Source organism: Myripristis murdjan, chromosome 22 (genome assembly GCF_902150065.1).
Source record: "Myripristis murdjan chromosome 22, fMyrMur1.1, whole genome shotgun sequence".
In the NCBI taxonomy this organism is placed as follows: domain Eukaryota; kingdom Metazoa; phylum Chordata; class Actinopteri; order Holocentriformes; family Holocentridae; genus Myripristis; species Myripristis murdjan.
This window is the reverse complement of record NC_044001.1, coordinates 29,298,224-29,321,362: the sequence shown is the minus strand read 5'-3', so window position 1 is coordinate 29,321,362 and position 23,139 is coordinate 29,298,224. Positions and strand designations below refer to the sequence as shown.

Genomic DNA, 23,139 nt, shown 5'->3' with positions numbered 1-23,139 from the left:
CCCCCTCTATCTTCAATGTGTTCAATGAAGGCGACAGGGTGTGAACATTCATTGAAATGATGAGCTACAGGACACTTAACATCATTTCATCTGATGGAGCTCTTGTGTTCACTAATTCTTTGCTTCAACATGCGGGTTGTCTTGCCTATATAAATCTTATCACATGGGCATTTTATTAGATAAGTAACATTTTCTGTGAATACCCTCAACAGGAAAGCATTTGCCCGACTTTGGATGTTGAAAAACAGATGTTTTCTATGTCTTGTGGCACTGGGCACAGTGACCACAAGGATAGTTCCTATCAGATAGAGGGGCTGGAAGAGTCTGTTTAGGACCTTCCTAATGTTGGCCTGCACCAACTTGTTGCGCAGATTTGGACCTCCACTACAGACAAAGAGGGGAGGATCTTAAAAATGCTCAGCCAATGCTGAGTCAGATGTCAAAATAGGCCAGTATTTAAAATAATTCAGTTTGAGGACCAAAGTGGCCAACTCATAGATAAATGTGCTGGGTGGGTGAGCCTCCTCAGGGTGGTCTTTTAGGTAATATTCAAGAGCCTCTAGGCCTCTGTCATGTGACATTTGTGTATAGAGACTTTCTACATCTAGTGTGGCCAGAATGATGTCTTTAGGGTAAATCTTTTAATGTTGAGATCAGTAGAATCCTGAATATACAGTATGTAGGAAGATTCTGGACATATGGCTTAGTAAAACAGTCAGCATAATTAGAAAATGGCTCTACTTGCTGGTTTAAAGACAGGTTTATCAGACCTTTGTAAGTCAGAGTTGCCAAACATATGCCTTAGTTTAATCTTTCTAAAGAAATGGAATAGGAAAGTCTTCACCTTAGAAGGGTTTGCCTTATGTGTAGGGACAAAACAGGACACACGTGTCCTGACACCAAAGCATGCCTCTGGCATTGGTAACAGACGAAAAAAGGTATTTGATGACATGGGAATGAAAATGTGTTGACATAGGCTAGTTTGAGTGTAAATTCTCACTATGTTTGTTCCTCACTAAAAGTTTAACTTGCATCAAATAAAGCAGTTCTGTTGTCAACATACTATAAGTAACATCAGACTTTCACTGAACCCCTACTACTGAACTGAGGCTGAACCTACTAAAAAATGAACAGCTACACAACCTCAGGCTGATGTAACTGGTAACACTTTACAATAAGAGTACAACAATTAACGTTAGTTAATGCCGTAATAAACATTATTTAACAGGTAATAAACATTAAGTAACAGTTAACTAACCGTTAACTAATGTGTCTAAGAATCATGTACTAATGCTGTTCATGCTAAGTTATTAATATATGTGTTATTATAGGGTTATTGTAGATATTATTAACATTAGTAAATGCCATAATAATCATTAACTAACAGTTAATTAACCATTGCGACATTAACTAATGTTAACTAACGTTAATTGTTGTACTCTTACTGTAAAGTGTTACCATGTAACTGTTGTTGTGTGTTTTTGTTATATCTATACATTCAACTGCAGGCCCTGTTCTTCAGAAACTGAATCTACGGATACTGCTCCATACAGTAAACACTGTAGTAGTCATCTGTGCTGAGCGGCTCGAAGCTCAGCTCAAGGCTTCTTGCAGGGTTGGCCAGTCTGATCTGGTCCTCCTCCTTCTGCCCCTCTGACATCTTGAACCTCAGTGCACCTGTTGCCTGCTTGTCTGTTGACCATCAGCAACCCATTTTTAACTTGATTTTAACTATGTTAATGTGTAAAAATGTTTTAAAACATACAGAGGAACTAACCTGCTTCACTGGCAGCCTTTGGCAGTCTTAGCATCCTAACAGGTTGAGGGTCAGGACAACCTTGCTCCTTGCCTTGGGAGGAGCTGATGGAGGGGGCCTGGAGGAGTGGGCTGTCTCACAGCCAGACACATGAGCAGGACTTTCAATACTTAAATACCCCTGCAGAGCATCAGGAGTCTGCATTTCGCACCTCAAACTGTCCCGAGATCTGCTGGATATTTGCAGAGCTACTTCTCCTGTCTGTGGATATCAGTTCAGGCACCTTGCAGGCCTGCTTTCTCAAGTGAGTCTGCATGGTCTCACCCTCCATCATGTCCCACACGTCATCCTCTTTCACCATAGAAGATTGAGAGTCTTCTTGGGGAGATGCTGGGGGTCAAGGTGAGGGGATGTTCTGCTGCTGGAGGGAGTATCCCATCCTCTCCAGTACAACATTTGTATGGGCCACTTGCCAGGTGTATGTTGTGTCTGCTTTGGCAGGCAGAGCCTCCCTCTCAGCCCTCTGCCTTCCCATGAACTGAAATCTCTCTGTGGCTTCACCTGTCTTGACTGGTGCTCCAAGTAACACTATGATGCAACAAGAAAGGAAATGTTAAATACATTTACGTCACAACTGATACAATGCACTGTTTAAAAGTTTTATAAACCTGAGAGAAATTATTTACTGTATAAATGTTAGAGATAAAAAATGTTGAGCCGATTTATTTCAATTCCTAAAGAGATGAGAAGATTTTTCTTGGATAGCAGCTGTGTTATTAGACCATTCTGTTCTCTATGCATGCATACGAGAACTTCAGATGTGCATGACAGAAAACTAAGAGGATAGTAAGACATGGATAAACTTTCACCATCACCATCACCATCATCATCATTGTCATTGTGGTTTGTGACCATGGTACTTTTTGTTGTCTCTCCTCCAAAAATCAGAATCTGATGGTTCTTAGTTCACCATTGTTGAAGTTCATGCAAAGCTACAATTAACTATCAAAAAGTACACTGGTAAAGCTCAGCAAGAACAAAAGATCACACTGTGGATCTGTGCAAGCAGCTCTGGCAAGGTTAGGTCTTAGGAAAAGATAAACCTGATGTCTTACACTAACCCCATCCTCAACTTGGGTGCACAGGTGGCTTGTGAGGTGAGTCTAGGAGAGACAGCCTAAGTTTTACCTCCACCAGCAAACGTCAGAGCTTTACCTTTTATACCTAGCCTTTTTTATACTGAGTCATTGCTAACATATGATGACCAGACGTGCCAGTTTGTCAGGGACTGTCCCGGGTTCAAGCTGGGTTTCCAGAGTCTTGACAAATATCTGTAAAACACTAAAATATCCTGGTTTTTATTTACTACCACGTTCACCACAACTTTGTCCCTGTTTTTTGCTATTAATGTCACCTTTTAATTCACTGTTATATAGTAACCTTTTAATTCAAGGTTACTATATATATAGTAACCTTTTAATTCACTGTTTAAATATCTGTTCTGGCATTTATTCCTTATAGTCCTTATTAGCGCATATCAAATCAGATAATGTGTGATATGCATGTGTAAACAGAATAATTCAAAGAACTTGTAATTGCCTTTTTTTCTTGTCTTTGTGTGTGTAATCAACTTGTGAATTTTTATAGTGATATGTGAAAGTAAAATGTTGAACCCCTTTCCCCGTGTGTTAAAAACAGTGTTTTTTGGTAATATGTGGTCCTAAATAGGTGATTTTCAAAACTTTCCACCAATAGGATTTCCTGGGACTTTTTTCCCCTCACTCAGGACAAACTGAGGACACAAAATCAGTTGAGTTTGCTTCTCTTTCAATTTGTCCTAGGTTTTTTCATAAAATGACTGGACTATATGTATGTGTGTGTGTGTGTGTGTGCCCCACAGCCACAATAAGTGATTTCTTTGATGCTGCTACTGTTCCAACGTGTTTGCAGACAACTGTAATTTTGCTGCCAGGCCTACAAATTTGTTATGTGGTTTAAAGGCTATTTGTACCATAAAAGTGTTTGGCAATATGATGATAATATATGTAATTAAATATTTCTTTTCCCCCAAAAGGTTTGGTATGTTTTTATGCATGTTTCAATTCCTCCAGATTTCAGCTATCCGAAATACCTTCATTCACGAGGGGTTTGGATAACCAAAGTTCTTCTGTACTCTGTTTTAAAGCAAAGCTGCATCACCTAATGAGGAACTTTTTAAAAAATGTAAAGTGTGTCCTCCTGAGCTCTTCCGCCAGAAAAAAAAAAAAAAAAATCTTGCAGGAAAAGCTTCTCTTCCACTTTGACAAGTGAGTCAATGTTTTATTCACGTTGATGGATTTCCAGTTAATGGAAGTTAGACATGAGAAAGTCTCTCGCCTGAGTCCATAAGGTGTGTTTTGGTCTCACAAATGAATACTTCCTGTGGCAGGGGATCAAATCGTGGTGTTTCTTTGTGTCAGAATGAAGTAGGCAATTAGAGTCTGAAATGCACTGAAAGTGAAATGAAGTGAAAAACTGTGGTCTGTGATAATGACAACAGAACGCTGAAGCTGATATACATATGTATTATCTGTATAATAAGGTTTTTCGAGAATGGTTGACATGATTCAAGTGGTAACACACTTACACACACACACACACACACCTCTGATGGCCTGAATATCCTTCTCCATCAGCCAACCTAATATCATACTTTTACACAGTGATTCACCCCCTCTAGTTCAGCTGGACTCATATCATATTTAAAGTCACTATGATTGAGTCCCCCCTGTTGATGGCATATTTCTCATTTATGTTAAATCAGAGAGACGTGGTGTCGGGCCTAAACACTGCTCATTACCATCATCGCAGGGGCAGGGGGAGCAATTTACCTGTGGCGACGCAGCAACGCTGAATGGAAATAGGCCGAGCAGGAGCTGAAATGATATTTTTAATTATGTAGCACCTCTCCCTCTATCTCTCCCATCATTCCCATGCTGTTCGCAAGCCTCCGACGCCCAAACCTCATTTCAATATTTCACAGATTGCATTTGCGTCTCATCAGAAACTGGGAACGAATGAGAATTTGAGGGGTTGAGGGGAACCTGGTCGGCCGGAGGGGTTGGGCGAATGTGTGTGTGGATGTATGTGTGTGTGGTGGTGGTGGTGGGTGTGGGCGGGGGCGGCGGTGGTGGGGGGTTGTAATGTCACTACAAACCGACCACCTCGCAAATCAACAACGGCAGCCACAAAATCACGGAACTTTGACATTACGTTGATTATCGGCCTAAGTGGGGGCCGTGGGCCCGTCTTCCTGTTCTTTAACACTCCCTAAGGCTTAAATCAACAGTTTGATTCTCATTAGGCTCCTGATATTTGTGTCTGGTTTGCACTGGCTTTCATTACCAAAGCAAAAACTGCTGTTTTGTTTTTAGCTATGAAAGAATGCTAAGGAAGGGGGCAGTTGAACAAAGAATTAGAAAACAATGTCTGTGGTTACAAAACCTTATAAAAAGGCTTTTGAGTGTCAGCTTGACATTTATATTTACATGTCCATATTATCAGGTGATGCTCTGATTACAGCAACAGTGAACTTTGGCAGACTCTTGGGTTGCATGGCTACTTGGGTGCGACGAGTCCACGTGGTGGTGAAATAGCCTCATTAGCTGCTGATCCACAACACAGGATTTCTATCTCTCCATCCACAGCTATAGTGCAGCAAAACAACTCCCAGAATAACACTTCAGCACATCAGTGAATGCAAGCAAAGCCGCTTACACCAATCTAAAGAGCAACAAGTCCTGGTACCCCTATTTTGAGGTAATAAAATGGCTTTTTAATATTATCTATTTGTCCTATATGAATTAGAAAGTAGATCCGGCAGGTAGCACCTGCAGGAAACTAATGCATATTAATCTTGTACCAGGCAGAAACGTGATAATACTTACAATAATAATTGTAATTACACAAAAGACATGGCTACCAGGACTTTTTGTTTTTTATACTGGCATAATTTGCTTTTTGTTTCTGTTCATGCATGTGCAGAGAATGTTATTTTGGGAGCTGTTTTGCTATGGAACTGAACGGAGTGATCAAAATACATAATTCTGGAACAGCAGTCCTGGGGAGCACAGAGCAGCTAATGAGGAGATTTCACCACGTGGAGTCATGCAACTCAACTTACTACTAAAGTTCAATATGGATTTCAAATGAATTAGAGCTGCTGCATTTTGATTGCCATGTCACATTACACGCCTTTACACGATGTAGTATGACATGTTCCAGCAAGTGAGATCTGTGGTCTGGACAGCCCATGACGTCCCAACATGAAGTCTAGCGAGTCTGAATGTTTTTGGCTTTTGTCAGTCAGTGTGATGATTCCTGCACCATGTGTCTGACTGTCAGACGCTTCGTTTGTTGACCCTTCTCCACCTTCAGCTGTGGCCTTGACGAACCTCCCCTGTTTCCTCAGACCACATGGAGAGAATTTTGGGGTTTCCATTTAAGCTTGTGCCTGCACTGCAGAATATGTTTTCCCAGGGACAGCCTGAAGGCTTGTACAAATTATTAGGACAATTAGCAAGTCTTGCTTTCCTGTTCAAATTCAGAGGGACAACTTGAGAGACCAATGAGGAGATGATGGGCGGGTCTAATTAGCACAACAATAATCAGGGTTTGTCCATGCTGTATGCACTACATTACACTGCATTGTGACAGACGGTGTGTGCTGTGGTCACGGTCAAAAGTGTAGCAGGACAGGTTTTCACTGGTGTTGGCATGAATGTTGTCGTGGAGGATGTTGTTTAAACGATGTTAAAAGATGGTGCTGGGACCAGAGACTGGAAAAAGCAAGATGGGCTAATAAAGAGCTCTGGTCCACCTCGGCACCAAAACTTCATTGGGTTGGGCATCATTTTTCTTCTATCAGTAAAACTACATGAGGCTTATTTGTTGAAGCAGTGTGCTGTGTTTAATGTGGTGTCATTCTATAGACTTTCTAAAAAATGATTTTTAATGTCCTCTAGGTGATTTGATGAAGTAACCCTGTGGTGTTTGAGCAGCTGAGTTAACAAACATTTTGGTGCCACCTTGTTTGCTGGGTCATGAATGAAAGTGATGGATTTTCTTGTCCTAATAACAATGCACAATATCCATCTATCCATCCATCCATCCATTGTCCAAACCACTTATCCTCACAAGGGTCACAGGGGGTTGCTGGTGCTCACTGGGCGGAAGGCAGGGAAACACCCTGGACATTTCGCCAGTCAATGCACAACATGCATGTCACATTTTGCCTTCTTAAAATGATCATAGTAGAGTTCTGCTCCCAGTTTGATTAGCTAACATTAGCTTCATATATACTGTAGCTCTACTATGGGCAGCTAACGTATTAAGGACATCACCTGAGCAGGAGCTCTTGCTCCAAACCTGTCTCCTCTCTGCTGGTACTCCTTGCTTCTGTGTGGGAAATGATGGCACCAGAAAAACAAGCCGATCCGAATTTGCCTCAGCTGTTTTGCCGCATCAAAAATTAACTGGTCATTTAGTATCTTAGATTTGCATCAGCCCACCCATGCTTTAGCAGCCACTGTTACTGCCAGAGAGGAGGGCAGGACCTCCGATACCAGCCAATCAGCAGCCAGTGACTCCTAAATAACAAGTGAACGTCTCCAAAGCCTTATTAGATTCTAGGTGCAAGAGGAGTCCTGGAAAATAAGTTCATTAAACTATTTCCTCACAACCTCCTCCTTTCTTTTGTGCATCAGAAACTGGAGGAAAGAAATGAGGCTGCCTCAGACTGTCCTTCTTAAGCCAGGAAACAGAGCAGGATCCTGTCAGGAGGATTTATTATTATTATTATTATTGTTGTTGTTGTTGTTGTTGTTGTTATTGTTATTGTTGTTATTATTATTATTGTTGTTGTTGTTGTTGTTGTTATTGTTATTGTTATTATTATTATTATTATTATTGTTGTTGTTGTTGTTGTTGTTGTTGTTGTTATTGTTATTGTTATTATTATTATTATTATTATTATTGTTGTTGTTGTTGGTGAAATTAAGTGACAACAGACAAGGTGACATAGGGGATAAAGTACAAACGGTGGACATACAGTACAAACCACAACAGACAACAACATAAAGTTACAATGATATGTATTTAGGTAGGGGTGTGTGTGTGTGTGTGTGGATGAAAAAACAGAGGGTATGGTATTATTATGCCCAATATGGTATAGATAATATAATACAAAATAAACACATAAATAAAGTAAAAATATAAATTTAAAAAAGAGAGAGAAAAATATATATGTATGTATATATACATACATATACATACATACATGCAGAATATGGTATATCTTAATATAGTATAATGTAATATAATTTAACGTAATATAATGTGACATAATAATATAAGATAAAATAATATAATACGACTTAATATAACACAATATGATGTGATATAGCACAATATAATATAATCATATATAATAACATCATATGATATAACATAACATAATAATCGATTATTATATAATACGATACATAACATAATCTAATATAAACCAATGTATCATGATAATGACAGTGATAAGAATAATATTTGATAATATATATTGCAATGAGGGGTGAGGCCAGACTGGGGCATCAGGGAGGCAAGCAAGGGGCCCCCCACCAGGCCCCAAGTAGCACGGACAGGAGTTTGAATTACTGAATCACAATACTATAACTCATTTATACATTTATACTATATACTATTCATTTTGATAGGCCAGTCACTGTGCTTTGTAATTGGCTGTTGGACTGGGACAGGGCCTCTTCATCTCTAATGATGATTAGATCAGGAAACAACTGTCCTGATTCTGCTCACTTCTGCTTCCTGCTCTCCCTTCCTTTCCTCTCTTCCCTCCAGTTACTTCCTGGTGAGAGGGAGGTGGACGTTGAGGGAAGACGGGAAACGAGCAGCGGGAGAGACCAGTGGCACGCGGCCTAACACTGACAACACTGGCTGGCTTCCATAAAAATCTTAGCGACAGCAGACTGACAAGAGAAACTTGCATCAGTCTGTGTTATGTTTGTGGCTTCAAAGGGCTTTTACACTGAAAAATGACTCAGTGTTAGTTTATTGGCTTCACTATTTGAAAATCCTATCTCCTATGTCCATGTTTGATGAAAAAAAAAAAAAAAAAAAAAACATTAAAAATCATAGGAATGACTCTTAATCCCACCCCTGCCTGAGCCCAAGTACACACACACACACAGACACACACACACACACACACACACACACCTGGATGTGGTTAGGATGGAAGAAGACCAGGCCCATCATTAACCCTCAGCATTAACAAGCCATTGCTGTGCTTTGTAATTGTCAGATGGTAATTTAGTGTCGTCCTCCACGCAGCACGAGCACAGTTATCCATCAACACTGGAGCAATCAACGTGGCTGAGTCGTTTGCGTGGATCTGTGAGTAAATGATGCATGACATTGCATTTTAGGCCTGCTTTTACATTAGCTTCGGCCTTCCCACAATGCCAAGGGGCTTTAAATGCTGGAGAATAACAAGATGCCCTGAGGTCGGGAGGGCGGGCCGCGAGCGCTGAGTGACGGACGCTTTAGCGCCAGCTGGGGAGTTCAGCTCTGCGGGTCAAAACACACAACTTTTTTTTTTTTTTTTTTTTTGGCAAAGAGCTGAGCAGGAAACAATGCAAGCTGCCCCCAGCCCACCCTCCCCATCCACGTATTTATTCATGCTCTCTTTTGTTTTTACAGCACAGAGAATAAATGGCTCAAGTGACGGCGGCGCAAGCCTGCACATTGTCAGCACAGGCAATAAGTCACCATTAAGGCGGCTCATTCCCACACTCTGGACCTTTGGCGAGTCCCTCTGCCCCCGCTCATGACTGCTGCACTAGCTGACCCTGTTTGCTTTCAGCTTACAGTATAAATGTGAGAGCAAGATGCTTAATCCATACGCTGTGGGGAAAAAAAAAAAAGTTTTCCTTTGCTGCCCTTTAAAATGTTAAGTTTATTGTTCTAATGTAGTAAACCTGAGTAAACCTGTCTGATGTCTAATACCTAATCCCAGTGTTATTTCTTCTCAAATGAATGGGCAGATATTTGGCGGCTGTTCTAAGAGCATCGAGAGCAGGGATGACACTGATGGCTCATTTTTATCATGGTTATTTTCTCAGGAACAAAGCTGCAGTATGATTTACCACACTGCACACAGCTCTGTTCTGGAGCTCCACTCACACTCAGACCAAAGGCTTCTGGAGAGCTAACACCTCTGTATACCATGAAATCAGCAATAACCTCAAAATTACAGAAATGTCTCAAAAAAGAAAAAAGAAAACTACATAATTATTAAAAATACATACATATCTAAACGTCTGCTCAGTGATGCTGGATTTGATCAGATTTCTTGTTTTGAAGTGCTTGTGACAGCTGTCTGAACATTAAGCCCTTCGACACTTTAGCCATCAATCAAGTGTAATCAAGTGAATCTTGATTTCTTAAAAAATAAATAAAAATAAATAAACAAAGGTAATGAACAAATTCCATAAGCAAGTAGTTTTGGTGTGTAAACCCTGACTCCCTTAGCTTGCTGATGTTCAGAAGTGGTGGCACAGAATTTGTCCTAATTGACTTTGCACTCACATTGTTTTTATGGTACCGGAACTTAAATTAATCCCATCTCATGCTACCACCACTTAATGCACTGCTGAGAACATCATGTTCATTTCACGTATTTCTGTGCAATCAGAAACTAGGTGTATGCTTTCATAAGAATCTGAAATATTGAAAACTCCTTGGAAGAACATCATACAGATATCCAGACTATTGAAGACGAACTGAGCCCCCAGCCCAGACCTGTGTGAGGCTGAGCTCTAACGGTGAAGAGCAGGGTGCCTGGGCTTGGGGGCCAGGTGATGTCTTCACCTGTTGTTCTCTGTGGCTGATGACATCACCTGGCACCAGGGAGAAAATGATGTAATCATGCATGGTGACGTCTGAGCTGACTCTAACGCCCTGTTCATGTGATGTCGGGTTTGTCGTATATCCACTAGTTGACACTGTACATCAGTGTTGACTAACTGTCCAGTTGAACTTTTAACTCTGTTCAGTAATGAATTGGCTCAACTGTCACTGTTTGTTTCAATAAATGAATTAATTCATAAACTTTATGCAACTTGTAAACATGTGTTTATTGGCAAGTGCTCACAATCAGAATCTAAATGCACACAGTGAGCTCTTTAGAGCTTTAGAGGTAACCACACAGCCCAAGGTGGACATTTCCGTCCTGTCCAGCAGTACTGACCTGTCCTGCCTGTCCACAGCTCCTCCAGCAGAGCAGCAGCGTCAGCAGGCACGTCCCACAGAGCGGATACAGCAGGTATCAGGAGCAGAGACACTGAGGGAGCTGAGCTGATCAGCAGGCCGTGCTCCTGCAGAACTGACGGAGTGGACGTGCAAACAGCACGTCAGTGGACAACAGGTCTGAACAACATGTCAATACGACAGACACCACCTCATTCCTGCTGTGACTCTTGTTGAGCTGAGATCACGACATAATTCCTCATGTCACATAAACAGTATGCAGCCAAACCACAGCCACATTTATCTCTACTGGCGTGGAGCAACGTGTAAGCAAAACACCTATGCAGCCCCTCGAAAAAGCCCCGAGAGGAGGCAGAAAATGAACTCACCAGTGTAATTCTTCATGTGTAGCTGGTGTGCTGTAATAAAAATGACAGAAAGAGCTGTGGTTGCGGAGCAGTGACGGGTTGAGCCTCCAAGGGCTCATAAAGTGGGCAAAGCTGCTTTTCCCTGGACGAGCCTGGAGCTGAGGTCACCATCTGCACCGCACACTGCTCAGCGTCCGCGCTCGGCACCACCTTTCAAGGCCATATTCTCTGACTGCTGTCCATGTTGGCTGCTGCTCACCGGTCACCTCAGAATGACTTCAAATGGACAAAGTGGCCAAACAACTCAAATAAAAAGTGGCGTCTGAAATTACATCACATGCTTTGTGCGCTATACATGTTTATATGTAAAAAAAAAAAAAATTGAAGTCTGCATGAAATGACCTCACATGACCTTTACTTCCTGTAAAACTGACTACCTTAGTTGGTGACATCATCCTGCACTAGTGGGTGACCAGTAAAACCTTCACAGATCTTTTGACGTCCTCTCTCATCCACCTGTCCCAGCAGGTAAAGTTGCTGTTGGTTTGCACTTCGTTACACTGTGATCCTTCCCTGCACCATGCCCCGCCCCCAAACTTCCTGTTTCAGCAGCAATAGTGTGTATGTATATTTACGTGTTCCTTATCATGTGACCACCATCTGAACTCCTCCAGGCTTAATAATTCTATTTTCTACACAATCAATCAATTAATCAATCAAGAGGGAACCACACTTTAATTTCATTATTCAACCTGTTGTATGACAAATAAACTTCCTTGTATCCTTGTATCCTTGTATGTGTGTGAAAACTATTGAGAAACTGCTACTTGACCTAGAAAACTGTCCATGAAAAAAAAAAAAAATGTGTAAGCTTGTTTTAACAAGGCTCACAATTTGCATCGTCATGGGACTGTGACGTTTAGATATTCTTTGAGAGAAATATAGGGACGTGCACTGAGGTTCCTGAGGGCCCACAGGGCCTGGCAGCACCTTTCATCTGGCAAAACCAAAGTGAATGGCTCCTGGTTGGCTGATGTGTGGACCACGACTGACGGGTCCTGACGCTCCACCAGCTGTGAACCACTGGATCGTGTTTTTGACCTGTCTGACCCTCCATACATATGACACTGCAGAATGGCAGCTCAGACAGGGCATGGAAGGTAGCTAACGTGCAATAGGAGCCAAGTAATGCATTTGAATACGTGATCGCAGCCAAACTTTATCATATTCCAAGATATTTCCAGGATACTTGTTCAGAATTTGGCGGGTGTTTTCCATGTCTGAAACACAAACTCACTGCCCACATGACACAAAAGTTACATTCAGAAACATTCAATTAACCTCGCAGGACCAAGAGTGAACGACCATACCATTACTTTTATTGTAGATATACTCGGCTACAATTATTACAAAAGAAAAAACAAAACAAAACAAAGAAAAAAATTAAAGGTATTTGTGATCCATAAGGTGCAGACCGCAAACCACTGCAGCACGGTATTACAGTATGAGTGAGGAGTTCAATTTTTATTCCAATGTCCCTTAAAATTTTGCTGCAGGTTGTGATGGCCCATAATTCCCCATACTGATAAAGAGTTCATCGATCATTCTGTTTTTTTTGTTTTTTTGTTGTTTTTTTGTTCCACTCTGCTGGTGTTCTGCTGTTTGGTGATGACTCCGTTCCCTGGAAGTCACCATCGTTGCTCCATGCTGGCTTTTGCGCACCCGATTCCATGCTGTGTAAAGAGCACACTCCCCATCCCGTTTCCACACTGTCATTTAGCAAAGGCATTTCATTTTTCACTTTTCCCAATGGACCTTAAAGGAAAAATCCAACCTAAAACACTACCATTGTTTAGAAACAGCTCTTGAAACATCTTGCAATTCTGGTTGTTTGGTGGTGTCTCTTTTCCCCCAAGGATTTCTGTAACATCAACCGTAAAGATCCCTCGTTCAACAATTACACAAGAAGAAATCCATCACAGAAGAGGCAAAGAGACCGATTTCCCCAACAGTCGCCTCAAAACACCACAATGCAATACAACCGCATGTCCTGAGGCGTGTTCAGACCAAACGACCAAAAATAGACGCAAATTCGCAGATGACGTGAATTTCCGCATCGCAAATGATGCGAACACGTGAAAGTCCCGCATTCACATGTGTTGAAATTTTTCAACTTGAGTGAAAAAAATCAGGGCTGTGTTCATACGAGGCTGTGATGCAAAAACACACTTTGCGTTTGGTTTGAACACACCTTTACACCTTGAAGAAGGGGAGTGGACTCTACCATAGACACATAACCCACAGACTGACTGATTATTGGGGCCAATATTCACTTTTTTTCCAATACCTGGTATTGTAATCTTGACTGACATGTTGGCCGATATGAAAACCACTCAGGTGCCGCCTCTCTATGTGAAAGAGGGTGGAACAAAAGTGGGCGGGGCCACATTTGCGCTAATATGGTTACTATTCTCATTTCCTTGTTCACTGGATTTGCCTTTTTTTGGTGCATTTATTAATTTATTTTACTTAAAAAATAAATATTTTCTAACTCAAAGCAAGGTTTGTGTTTGACACTGTAAAGCTGTACAATGCAATTTTCAAATTTACTACAAATGAATATCCGCCCTAGTTATCAGTCTCCTGGATTGCTGAGAAATGAACATCGCTCAATCCCTAATGCCCTTACACCTGCTGTGGATGGAAAGCAACAAGCTCTTCTCTGGGGGTTGTTGGATAAACGAGGCAGGATGAGGGAATGAGAGTACACTGAGACAGTTAATTACAACACTAAATCACAATTTAACACAGATCTGATGATATTTAGCAGTGGAAGAACATCCGAGTGGTGGATTTTTCCTTTAAGTAACTGATAAAGGGCTGGGGGAAGTTTGTCTTGCTAGACCAAACTAACACCACAGGAGAAATAGAAAATCGACCGGGAGCGTCGCTCGGATGACATGCAGTATATTCCATATGAAAGTAGTCAAAACAGAACTTGATCGCGAGGGACAGTTCACTTAGTGTGATTCAAGTCATGCTTGGACATGGTTGTTTGAGGGTTACAATTCAAAATATTTCAAAGAATCGTTTTTTAAGGCAGGACATGAATGTACGCGACGCCCATACATTTTAGCCCCAGATTGCGGAGATCTCTTTACTACAGTGTATTCATCAGATGATAACCTGCAGGCACATTTGTCACCCCCTCCCGTAGCCCCTTATTTTCTTTAAATAGTATTGTATAATACCAGCAAGTGAAACAGCAGCAAAGCCTGAACCACAAGTTAGTCCTCTTTAACATAACGGCATCATATATACACTTTTTTTTCTCCATCTTTCACTCCCTTTCACACTCTGACATGAGGTAAAGTATGGCGCCCAAGTGCAATGCTCAATTGTGCTACATGTACAAAAGGAAAAAAAAAAAAAAGAATCGAAAGAAAAAAATTAACAAAATAACAAATATGCCAGTAAAAGAACACAGTCCGCCACAAGTAACGCAGGGCAACCTTAACTTCGACACTCCCAAAAACAGACCCCCCCAACGCGGGGGGAAAAAAAAAAGAGAGAGAGAGAGAAAAATAGGTTGTAGGAAACTGATGCCACTTCTGACTTTAATGATTATTTGTGAGAATGTCTTTATTTTCATCAATCAGATAAAAATAAAGAGTGGGCGTGGCACCTAATGTGTGATTTCACATTCTTTTTTTTTTTTTTTTTTTAAAGTAATCCCTCGCCCTCCCTCCCGGATTTGACGTCAGCGAGTCGAGTCTTGTGGAAAATTAGTGTGTCTGGCTGAACGAGTTCAGCAGAGAGAGAGAAAAAGAATAACACGTTTCGTAAATGTAAAAATGGCTGTTTGTACACTGCAGACTTAAGTGTTGGAAGCGGTGTGACTGGCAAGGGCTTGGAAGTCCAGTTACACTCCAATGCGAAAGTCTGACACTGATCCGTTTGTCTTTTTAACGGGGGAAAGCAGAGGCACAGGCCAGATCTCAGGTTTCCTCTACGTACACTGCAGGGTGACACGCGTGCTTGAGAAATAATGACAGATTGCACTCCGTTTGACAAGAACAGACTCAAGGCAGAACTGCTTTCACCCGACCAGTTCTCTGATTTAAGTCAATTTCTACTGCTATAGTTCACATTCCTTTTTCACTCGAGCATTTTACAACGGATTCACACTTCACGCGGCTATTTGCGGAACCCGACGCAAGCCAAATGCAATGCACGGCACCCGACGTCAGTCAGTTACTGCATCCACACCGATCTGCAGCAAGTCCGTCTGTCTGCTGGCCACGAAGCTCAGTGTGTGTCAAAGATCGTTCAAATTGAGAGGTTTGGAAAGAAATCAGTGCCAGAAAGGACTGTATTTGAACTGCAGAATTTGTTATGTCACATCAAATTAGGTTATAAAAAAAATGAATATACTGAATTGATGAATTAAAAAAATTCTAAGGCCGAATGTAAATCTGAATGTAATTACTGTTGCATTTAACTGCCATGTCAAACTAAATAATGTGAGTTCAGATTAGCTCAAACCCAGCAGCCTGTGGATGGCTTTTTTTCTACCATTTTAGCAAAATTTTGTAATTTTATTACATTTTTCCCCTAATTTTACAGTTATTTTGCTTATTTTCTCATAATTTTTGTTTCCTAATTTTCTAGTAGTTTTTTTTTTTTCTGAAAGCACATCAAGTGCTCATGTTTAAGCTCTGAGGTTTATTAAATTTTATTTTTTGCTGCTTTTGTGAAGCACTTTGTATCGTTGGTATTGAAAAATGGTCTATAAATAAAGATTATTATTCAAATAAAAATTCAATCCAGCAACATTGGGGAGATATAAAATGACTGCCAGCTTCTACAAATCCCGAGTGTACAGTCTGTGATATGGCTTCCACCCTTGTGTCACTATTTTCCGGTGTGTTCCAGGCTGCATCCACGATTAGTTTGAAGCAGCTAGCTGAAGTTCTGCACTTTCACAAGCTACATGTTCAGTCGGCTGTCTGGCGTTGAAAAACTGAACCTTCACTCATTTGCTTTTCCTGACTCTCTGGGTGTGTGTCACACAGAGCTCAGTCTGAGTTGAGAAACCTGAATGTCTAATTACAGTTTCATAGTTGATGTTACATTCAGTAATAATCACATTCCATTTCTAACCATTGGATTCAATTCGAATTTTTTGCCTTAATAAATTCACTTTCCAATAAACTCATTCCTTAAATCCCTTTTTCAAACTCAACAGTTCAGCATGACTGTGACAAGTTCAAATGCAATCGTTTCTGGCACTAATTTGGCTCCACAGCAAGGCACTGGGTTTAACTTTTGTTTTTGACAGATACAAATTACTCTGAGGGAACGTACTGTGGACTCAGTGCGAAAAAAAAAAAAAAAAAAAAAAAAAAATCATCTATTTGAGTATGACATAGACAAGACCTAATTTTTCAAGGTGCAGATATCACAGTAAAAATACTACAGTACGTAGCACTGCCATAGGTATTTGTTGAATTGCAGTGTTGTCGAATAAATGTCCCGTTTTTTTCTTTACTGACGTATAAAGACAAGCGCCTGGCAGAGAGCAGAGTGCAGTGTTTTTGAGGTAGTAGCACTATGGGTGGGATATTTGACTTTCAATTGGGTTTCAGCTAGCCATACTAACACAGCTTTAGGAAACACACAGGCTAAGGTCACTTCCAACACTGTTATTCATGAAGAAATAAGTCAAGTATCATTCCCTCTGCCTGGGTTTAGGGAGAAAGTCCTACTTATTTAGCATAACTGAGTGGAACTCAAGAAAAAGCTTATGATTAAGAGTGCAATCTGATTACCTCTACAAGCATTTCTACCCATCTGATCGTTCACTTATGCTTGCCTTTTCCCAGCATTTAAAAGTAGCTTCTTAATTGATAAAATGAATGAGACTGATTACTAATCGACAAGGAAAAATTAGTTAGGCTTATGTGCAGAGAATACACTTCCTGTCCCCCCTGAAATCATCAAGCATCAACCGAAAAAGTATGGGAGGGAAAAAAACAACAACGCAGCTCTCCTCTACAGCTGTGACAGCTGATAGAACAGGACAACCAAACCAAACAGATCTCAAAATAAAAAGGTCAAATGAAGAGGTATTATAGTTACAGTGCAAAAAGATGAGAAATTCAAGCTTAATACAAAAACATAGCACCAAAAAAAAAAAAAAAAAAACAAACAAAAAAAAAAACAAAGAAAAAAGAAAATAATGCATGCAATTAACTGAGGTATTCAAGTGAAAAGGGCTTATTGATAAGAAAAAAAATGACATTTAGGCAAGAAGCAAAAAAAATTGCCAGAACTGAAAAGATGACAAAACAAAAAAGGCTGGTATCCTTATCCCTAGGAATTGACTTCAACCTCATAGTGTCACATCTGCTATAGCTTTGGTAAGTTAAGGGATGTGAGGACCACTAGTGTGTGGAAAATTAACTCAACTTGTTTTTTTTTTTTCCTAAAGACTGTACTTTAAAAGATTCTGTGTCTTCACACGAGTATCCAATTCGTAGAAAAGTCTGCAGCATATTGTACGAGTGATATGTCTTTCTCTAAGATCTGCTGTTATATCAAAACTCGGCAATTCATTCGATGGAAAGACATTTAGTGCTCAAGAATGACTTGTCAAATTCATTCATTCTTGGTATCAAAACACATTAAACAGAAACCAAGATGTTCACTAATGCCATAAACATCTAATCTCTCCCTCTCACACGGTAGATATATTGATAGATTTATAACATTATATAAGCCATCCAGTTGTCATGGTTAATACATAAGCTACACGAACATGCAACCTCAAGTGCGGTTAAAAACTACTTTAAATTACAGTAACTGGGAATGTTGAAATTCCTATCCATTTTGCAGGATATGAGGGTGGGCCTTAGCATCTAAGGCAAAGAATATCATAAATGTATTTTATATTTTTTTATATATATTTATATTTTGCTACGTATATGATTTTGGTGTCAACCTGACCACACAATTTTCAAAATAACAGACCCTAATGGAATAAGTGCAATAATGATTAAGAATACCATTTCAAGACAGATTTCAGACAGAAGTGCCACCAGGTTTGCTCCAGTGGTCTCTGTTAGCCATGTCCGCCATTAGCGTTTTAAAAACCGCTTTAAAACTGGCACTAGTGCACAGGCTGAGGAGTTTAGCGTTTTTTTTTTTTTTTCCTACATACTTTGATTTACAACTTTGATTGAACTATGTACAATCTAATACTACACAATAAGCATAAGCCTCATCTCAGACGTATAAGTTTAAACAAAATAAACAAACCAAAAAAAAACAAAAAAAAAAAAAACAGTGAGGAATAGACATTGCAATCTGACCTTTTTTTTCTTTTAACACTTTGCTAAACGTTAATAAAGCACTCGTGTGATTACACAAAGCAGAGAGGGAAAGTAAAGATTGTGTTTGCGCAAAAAAAAAAATTAAAACAAAGAAAAAAAAAAAGGAAAAAAAAACATCCAATGTGAAATCTGTTATGAGATCAGTCTGCTTCTTGTGTTGCGTCTCCACACAGTGTTCCCTGGCTGCCTTGGTTGTGCCACTGAGGGCTGAAGATGCAGGGCTAGCATCGCGCTGTGTTAGGAAGTGTCGCTTTTTCTCTTAGCGTCAATAGCTTAGGTGCTAACGTTGGGAGCTAGCAGGAGAAGCTCAGTTGTTTTGGACCTGAGGTTGATTGGCTTTGAGGCTGCGCAGGGCCCGTCGCGCTGCTGCCGACTTGGCGATCCGGTAGCTGCGGCCAACTCCTTTGAACTTGCCCTTACCGACGACCTCCACAGTCACCCGAACCTTGCCATCATACGTTCTCTCTGCAGGGCTACAGAGGGAGAAGGGTTAACAGCACACAGTTTTTCATATTGAGCTGAAATAATGACTTAGTCAGGGTTTGGGTTTTGCATTGGCTGATCACCGGTGCAACTGGCGATGAAATAATACATTGTAGTTGGAAGCTCAAACAATGGCATGCCAACTTAAAGTGGACTCTGTACAGTAGTGGTGCTATCTCCCTCTCATTTTTATTGAGTGCTGGATACTGGCTGGATGCTCATTTTTCAGAATGTTAGCTGGGGGGGAAGTCCAGCTCAATGGTAGGAGGCTAACAGTTAGCATTTGGAGCATCCAGCCAGTATCCAGCACTCAGTAACAATACCCGTCTTTTCACTATGGTACCACTGCGAGATAGGGCTATCTTAGAGCCAGACTGTGTGAATCAGTACGTTTACATGCACACCATATTCCGGTAGTATTCGGAATATTTGCAATATTCTGGTTGCGCACAAGTCATGTAAACACGCACTGAACAGGATTAAGGTCATATTCCGGTTGGAGAGAATTCCGAATAAGACCCCTGGCATATGCCTGTTCCAACTGGAATATTGGGGCATGTAAACACCTTAGTTGGAAAATGCCCCAACAGGAATACTCAGTCACAACTGTGCATGTTCGATTTGCAAGGAATTCTGGGGCGTCTTTGTTGCTATGGTTACTGCAAGCAGGGAAAAAGACATGGCGCACACTACAGCATGGAGAAAAGCAGCAAGAGCCAGGAGAATGCAGTCTGCCTTCAGCTAATGAAAGACTTAAATATCATGGAGGATATCGATGGGAGAAAACATAGAAATAGCGACAGAAGAAGAAGTACGCGTACTGCTGCCCCCCGCATCTGAGTGTCGCATTACGTAAGAGAGTGGAAACACGCCGAAACACAGGAATATGCCAAGTAACATGTAAACGGAATATTCCAGTTGCCGCAGCGCAGTTACCTTAACCGAAATATTGACCCGAACCAGAATATGGTGTGCATGTAAACGTAGTCAATGGCCTTTGGCCTCCAGCTGTGAGAACAGAAAAGCATTCGTGTTTCCACTGTTGTGCGACAGCCCCGCAGTCTCGTCTCATCCATGTGAGTGGGAAGTAGGAAGTAGGAAGCGAGTGGTTGAAGTCTGCACACCCAGCACCAACTATCTACTGCAGAAGTACATGCCACAGGATTTTTTCCCCTTGGGACATCCCTTTGTGCATTGTGTGCTTTAACTGCCTTGTACAGAGACCTCAGTTTTTTCAGTTTTTCATTGCCCTGTGGATCCCCACCACTGCCAGCTCTCTCACTATATATCGCATAACATTCTTGTTTCGTTTATCCTCTGCCCGGATGGTGAGCAGAGCCCAAATGTCCTCGTTTGACCAGGACTGCCGGCAGTTCTCCATTTTTCTATTCTGTTATTTTTCTCCTACAAAAGTGAGCTGCTGCACTGAGATCAGTACTTACCAGCTGCACCGTCTCCCCACTTATGACTCTTACCTTTGCCTCAAACCTAAGTCGGTCTTGTCTAGCCCAAGGATATTTGGTGGGTCATTAGCACCAAGAAAGCGGCCCTGACAGCCCTGATGAGGCACCATCAAATGCAACTGGCCTTGGCATGCACTAGCATGCCTATGTTTGGCAGGACAGTGAAAAGCCAGTTGTTGAGAGGAAGATATGTAGAACTACTGTTCTGGGGGAAGTATTTCTTTGCCTCTGTAAAGCACTTTGAATTGCTTTGTGTATGAACGGTGCTACAGAAACAAAATTGCCTTGCCTGTATGGAAATCAGGAAAACTAATTAATGTATAACAGCTGTCAATTTTTATTATCAGCATGGGCACTTTAACAATAGATTCTTTTTCAAAACATAAATGTCCTGTACGCAATTACAGTCAAATGGTATATGGACATGCACGAAAAATGCAGGCCTATAACTGAATCGCAACTAAGATGGTGATCAGCCAATCATCTATTTAGAATATCTCTAAAATGATTATGATCGGTGCATAGATTTAACTAGTGTAATTCAACACAGTAGCCAATTTAGAAAAACAGAAAATCAAATGTCATATATGCTGAGTGTAAGAAAACCTGGAGGTGTTGATAAAAAACTGATCCCCTACCTGAACTTGGCAGTTTCCGGTTCCATCTCTAGCAGTTCCCTCACGGGAGAGCGGGGTACATTTGCCGAGAATTTCTCTGTATGGGGGAGGAGGAGGAGGTGTTAATGGAAAATCAATCATAAACTGCACATTATACCTCCCCAACTCTCAAATTCATCTTCACATGTCATCACAACTGGCAAATATAAAGAATGTTTGCAATCACTTATGATCCCTACATGAACTGCTAAGCAATCAGGAAGCAAAAACAAAAATGAATCATTTCCCTTTCGCTCTTCCTCACCTATAAGTGGCCTCATCATTGGATAATACACTTGCCACACTGTTTCCAATGACATCCTGCTGTCCATGTAAATTGCTCCAGCTAGCGACTCGAAGATATCCCCCATTGCCTTGGGGACTTCGATGTCTTCCTCCTTCTCTTCATCTTCTTCGGAGCGCCGCAGCTGAGAGGAAAATCGCACAAAACTGTTATGCCACCATAACACACCATTTCAAGTGTGCTAAATATGAACACTAAATATGGCTACTTCCATGTGCTGTAAACCTTGCTTGTACAATGTCAAATGTGAAATGACAGGCCTAAACATTATATATCATTATCTCATGTCATTATCAAAGACATGTCAGTGTTAACCCTCTGAAACCTGAACCAATTCACTTGTGTTCTTGGAAAAACGGTGATGAGTAAATTAGCAAGAAATGAATTGAAAATTATCAACAAATGAGTAAAACAGGATACAGGATAAGATTACAGTAAATAAGAATGGAATAAATACAAGCTACTATTACTGTTATGAAATCAACACAAAGTAGATGACTAGTACCACATTAATGGAGCAGATTTTTTGCAGCACATTTTTTTAATACACATTTCCTCTTTGTGTATCCCATGTTGTCCTTAAGGCATAAAAGTACCTCTCAAGCAGAAAAGATTTGGGGCCAATACAACCATTTCCAGCCAAATTAAATCCAACTGCATTTTTCCTTCAATACTAAAATCACTGGAATATGAAACAGATCCATAGCAACAGACTCTTTTTGAATGTTAACTATTATTTAAAGAAAGAAAGAAAGATTATGTTTCTTCCTACAAAGCTTTGTTGGTCGGTACGTATTGAGCCACAGCAGCATCTGTGGGAATGAGACCCACCTCGGAGTCCATGCCTTGCATCTCATTCTTCTCCAGCTGAAACTGCACAAAGTCATCGATGACATGGAAAAGTTCGGGCGAGATGGCCTTGAAGTACTTGTGGTAGTCGTACTTGACCGCTAGAGAGGCGAAGATGGTGTTGTTGACGAGTGCTGATCGCAGGTCAGTCAGCACGCCGGGGGAGTGCTGCCGCGGGTCTTCATAAAGGTGCTTCGTAATGAGGTAGTCTAGAATTGCATCACCAAGGAACTCCAGCCGCTGGTAACAATCTAAATGGAGACAGGATTGAAAGTCAAATATGAGTAAACCTACAGATCAACAGACACTTGTGGGTCTCCATTAACTATTTACTTGGGCTACAGCCACGTGATTTTTTTTTAAAACAGTCTTTTTCCTTTTTGTCCTTCTGCGCACACAAAAAGATGGAGTTAAATGCTTTTATATTTTTGGTTATGACAGGGTAAACACTTGTCCTGAATTCCCGAGGCATTTCAAAGTTCTATTCTGTTGAGAATTTAGTCACATTCATCATTCTTTACGAAATCATAACAAGGTGGGATGCCCTCCCCTTTGAAGCTGCATAGTCT

General features: G+C 40.8%; 1 protein-coding gene across 1 annotated transcript in view; it reads right to left on the bottom strand.

Annotated features, from left to right (window-relative positions):
- Window positions 1-12,778: 12,778 nt before the first annotated feature.
- Window positions 12,779-23,139, bottom strand: part of dicer1 (dicer 1, ribonuclease type III) — a 48,490-nt gene continuing 38,129 nt past the window's right edge. The window contains exons 27-30 of the mRNA XM_030044169.1: window positions 22,553-22,821; window positions 21,683-21,845; window positions 21,400-21,475; window positions 12,779-19,288 (exon numbers count right to left, since the gene is read on the bottom strand). Coding sequence (XP_029900029.1) covers window positions 19,123-19,288; window positions 21,400-21,475; window positions 21,683-21,845; window positions 22,553-22,821 — 674 coding nt within the window. The 3' untranslated portion in view covers window positions 12,779-19,122. The remainder of the gene's footprint in view (window positions 19,289-21,399; window positions 21,476-21,682; window positions 21,846-22,552; window positions 22,822-23,139) is intronic.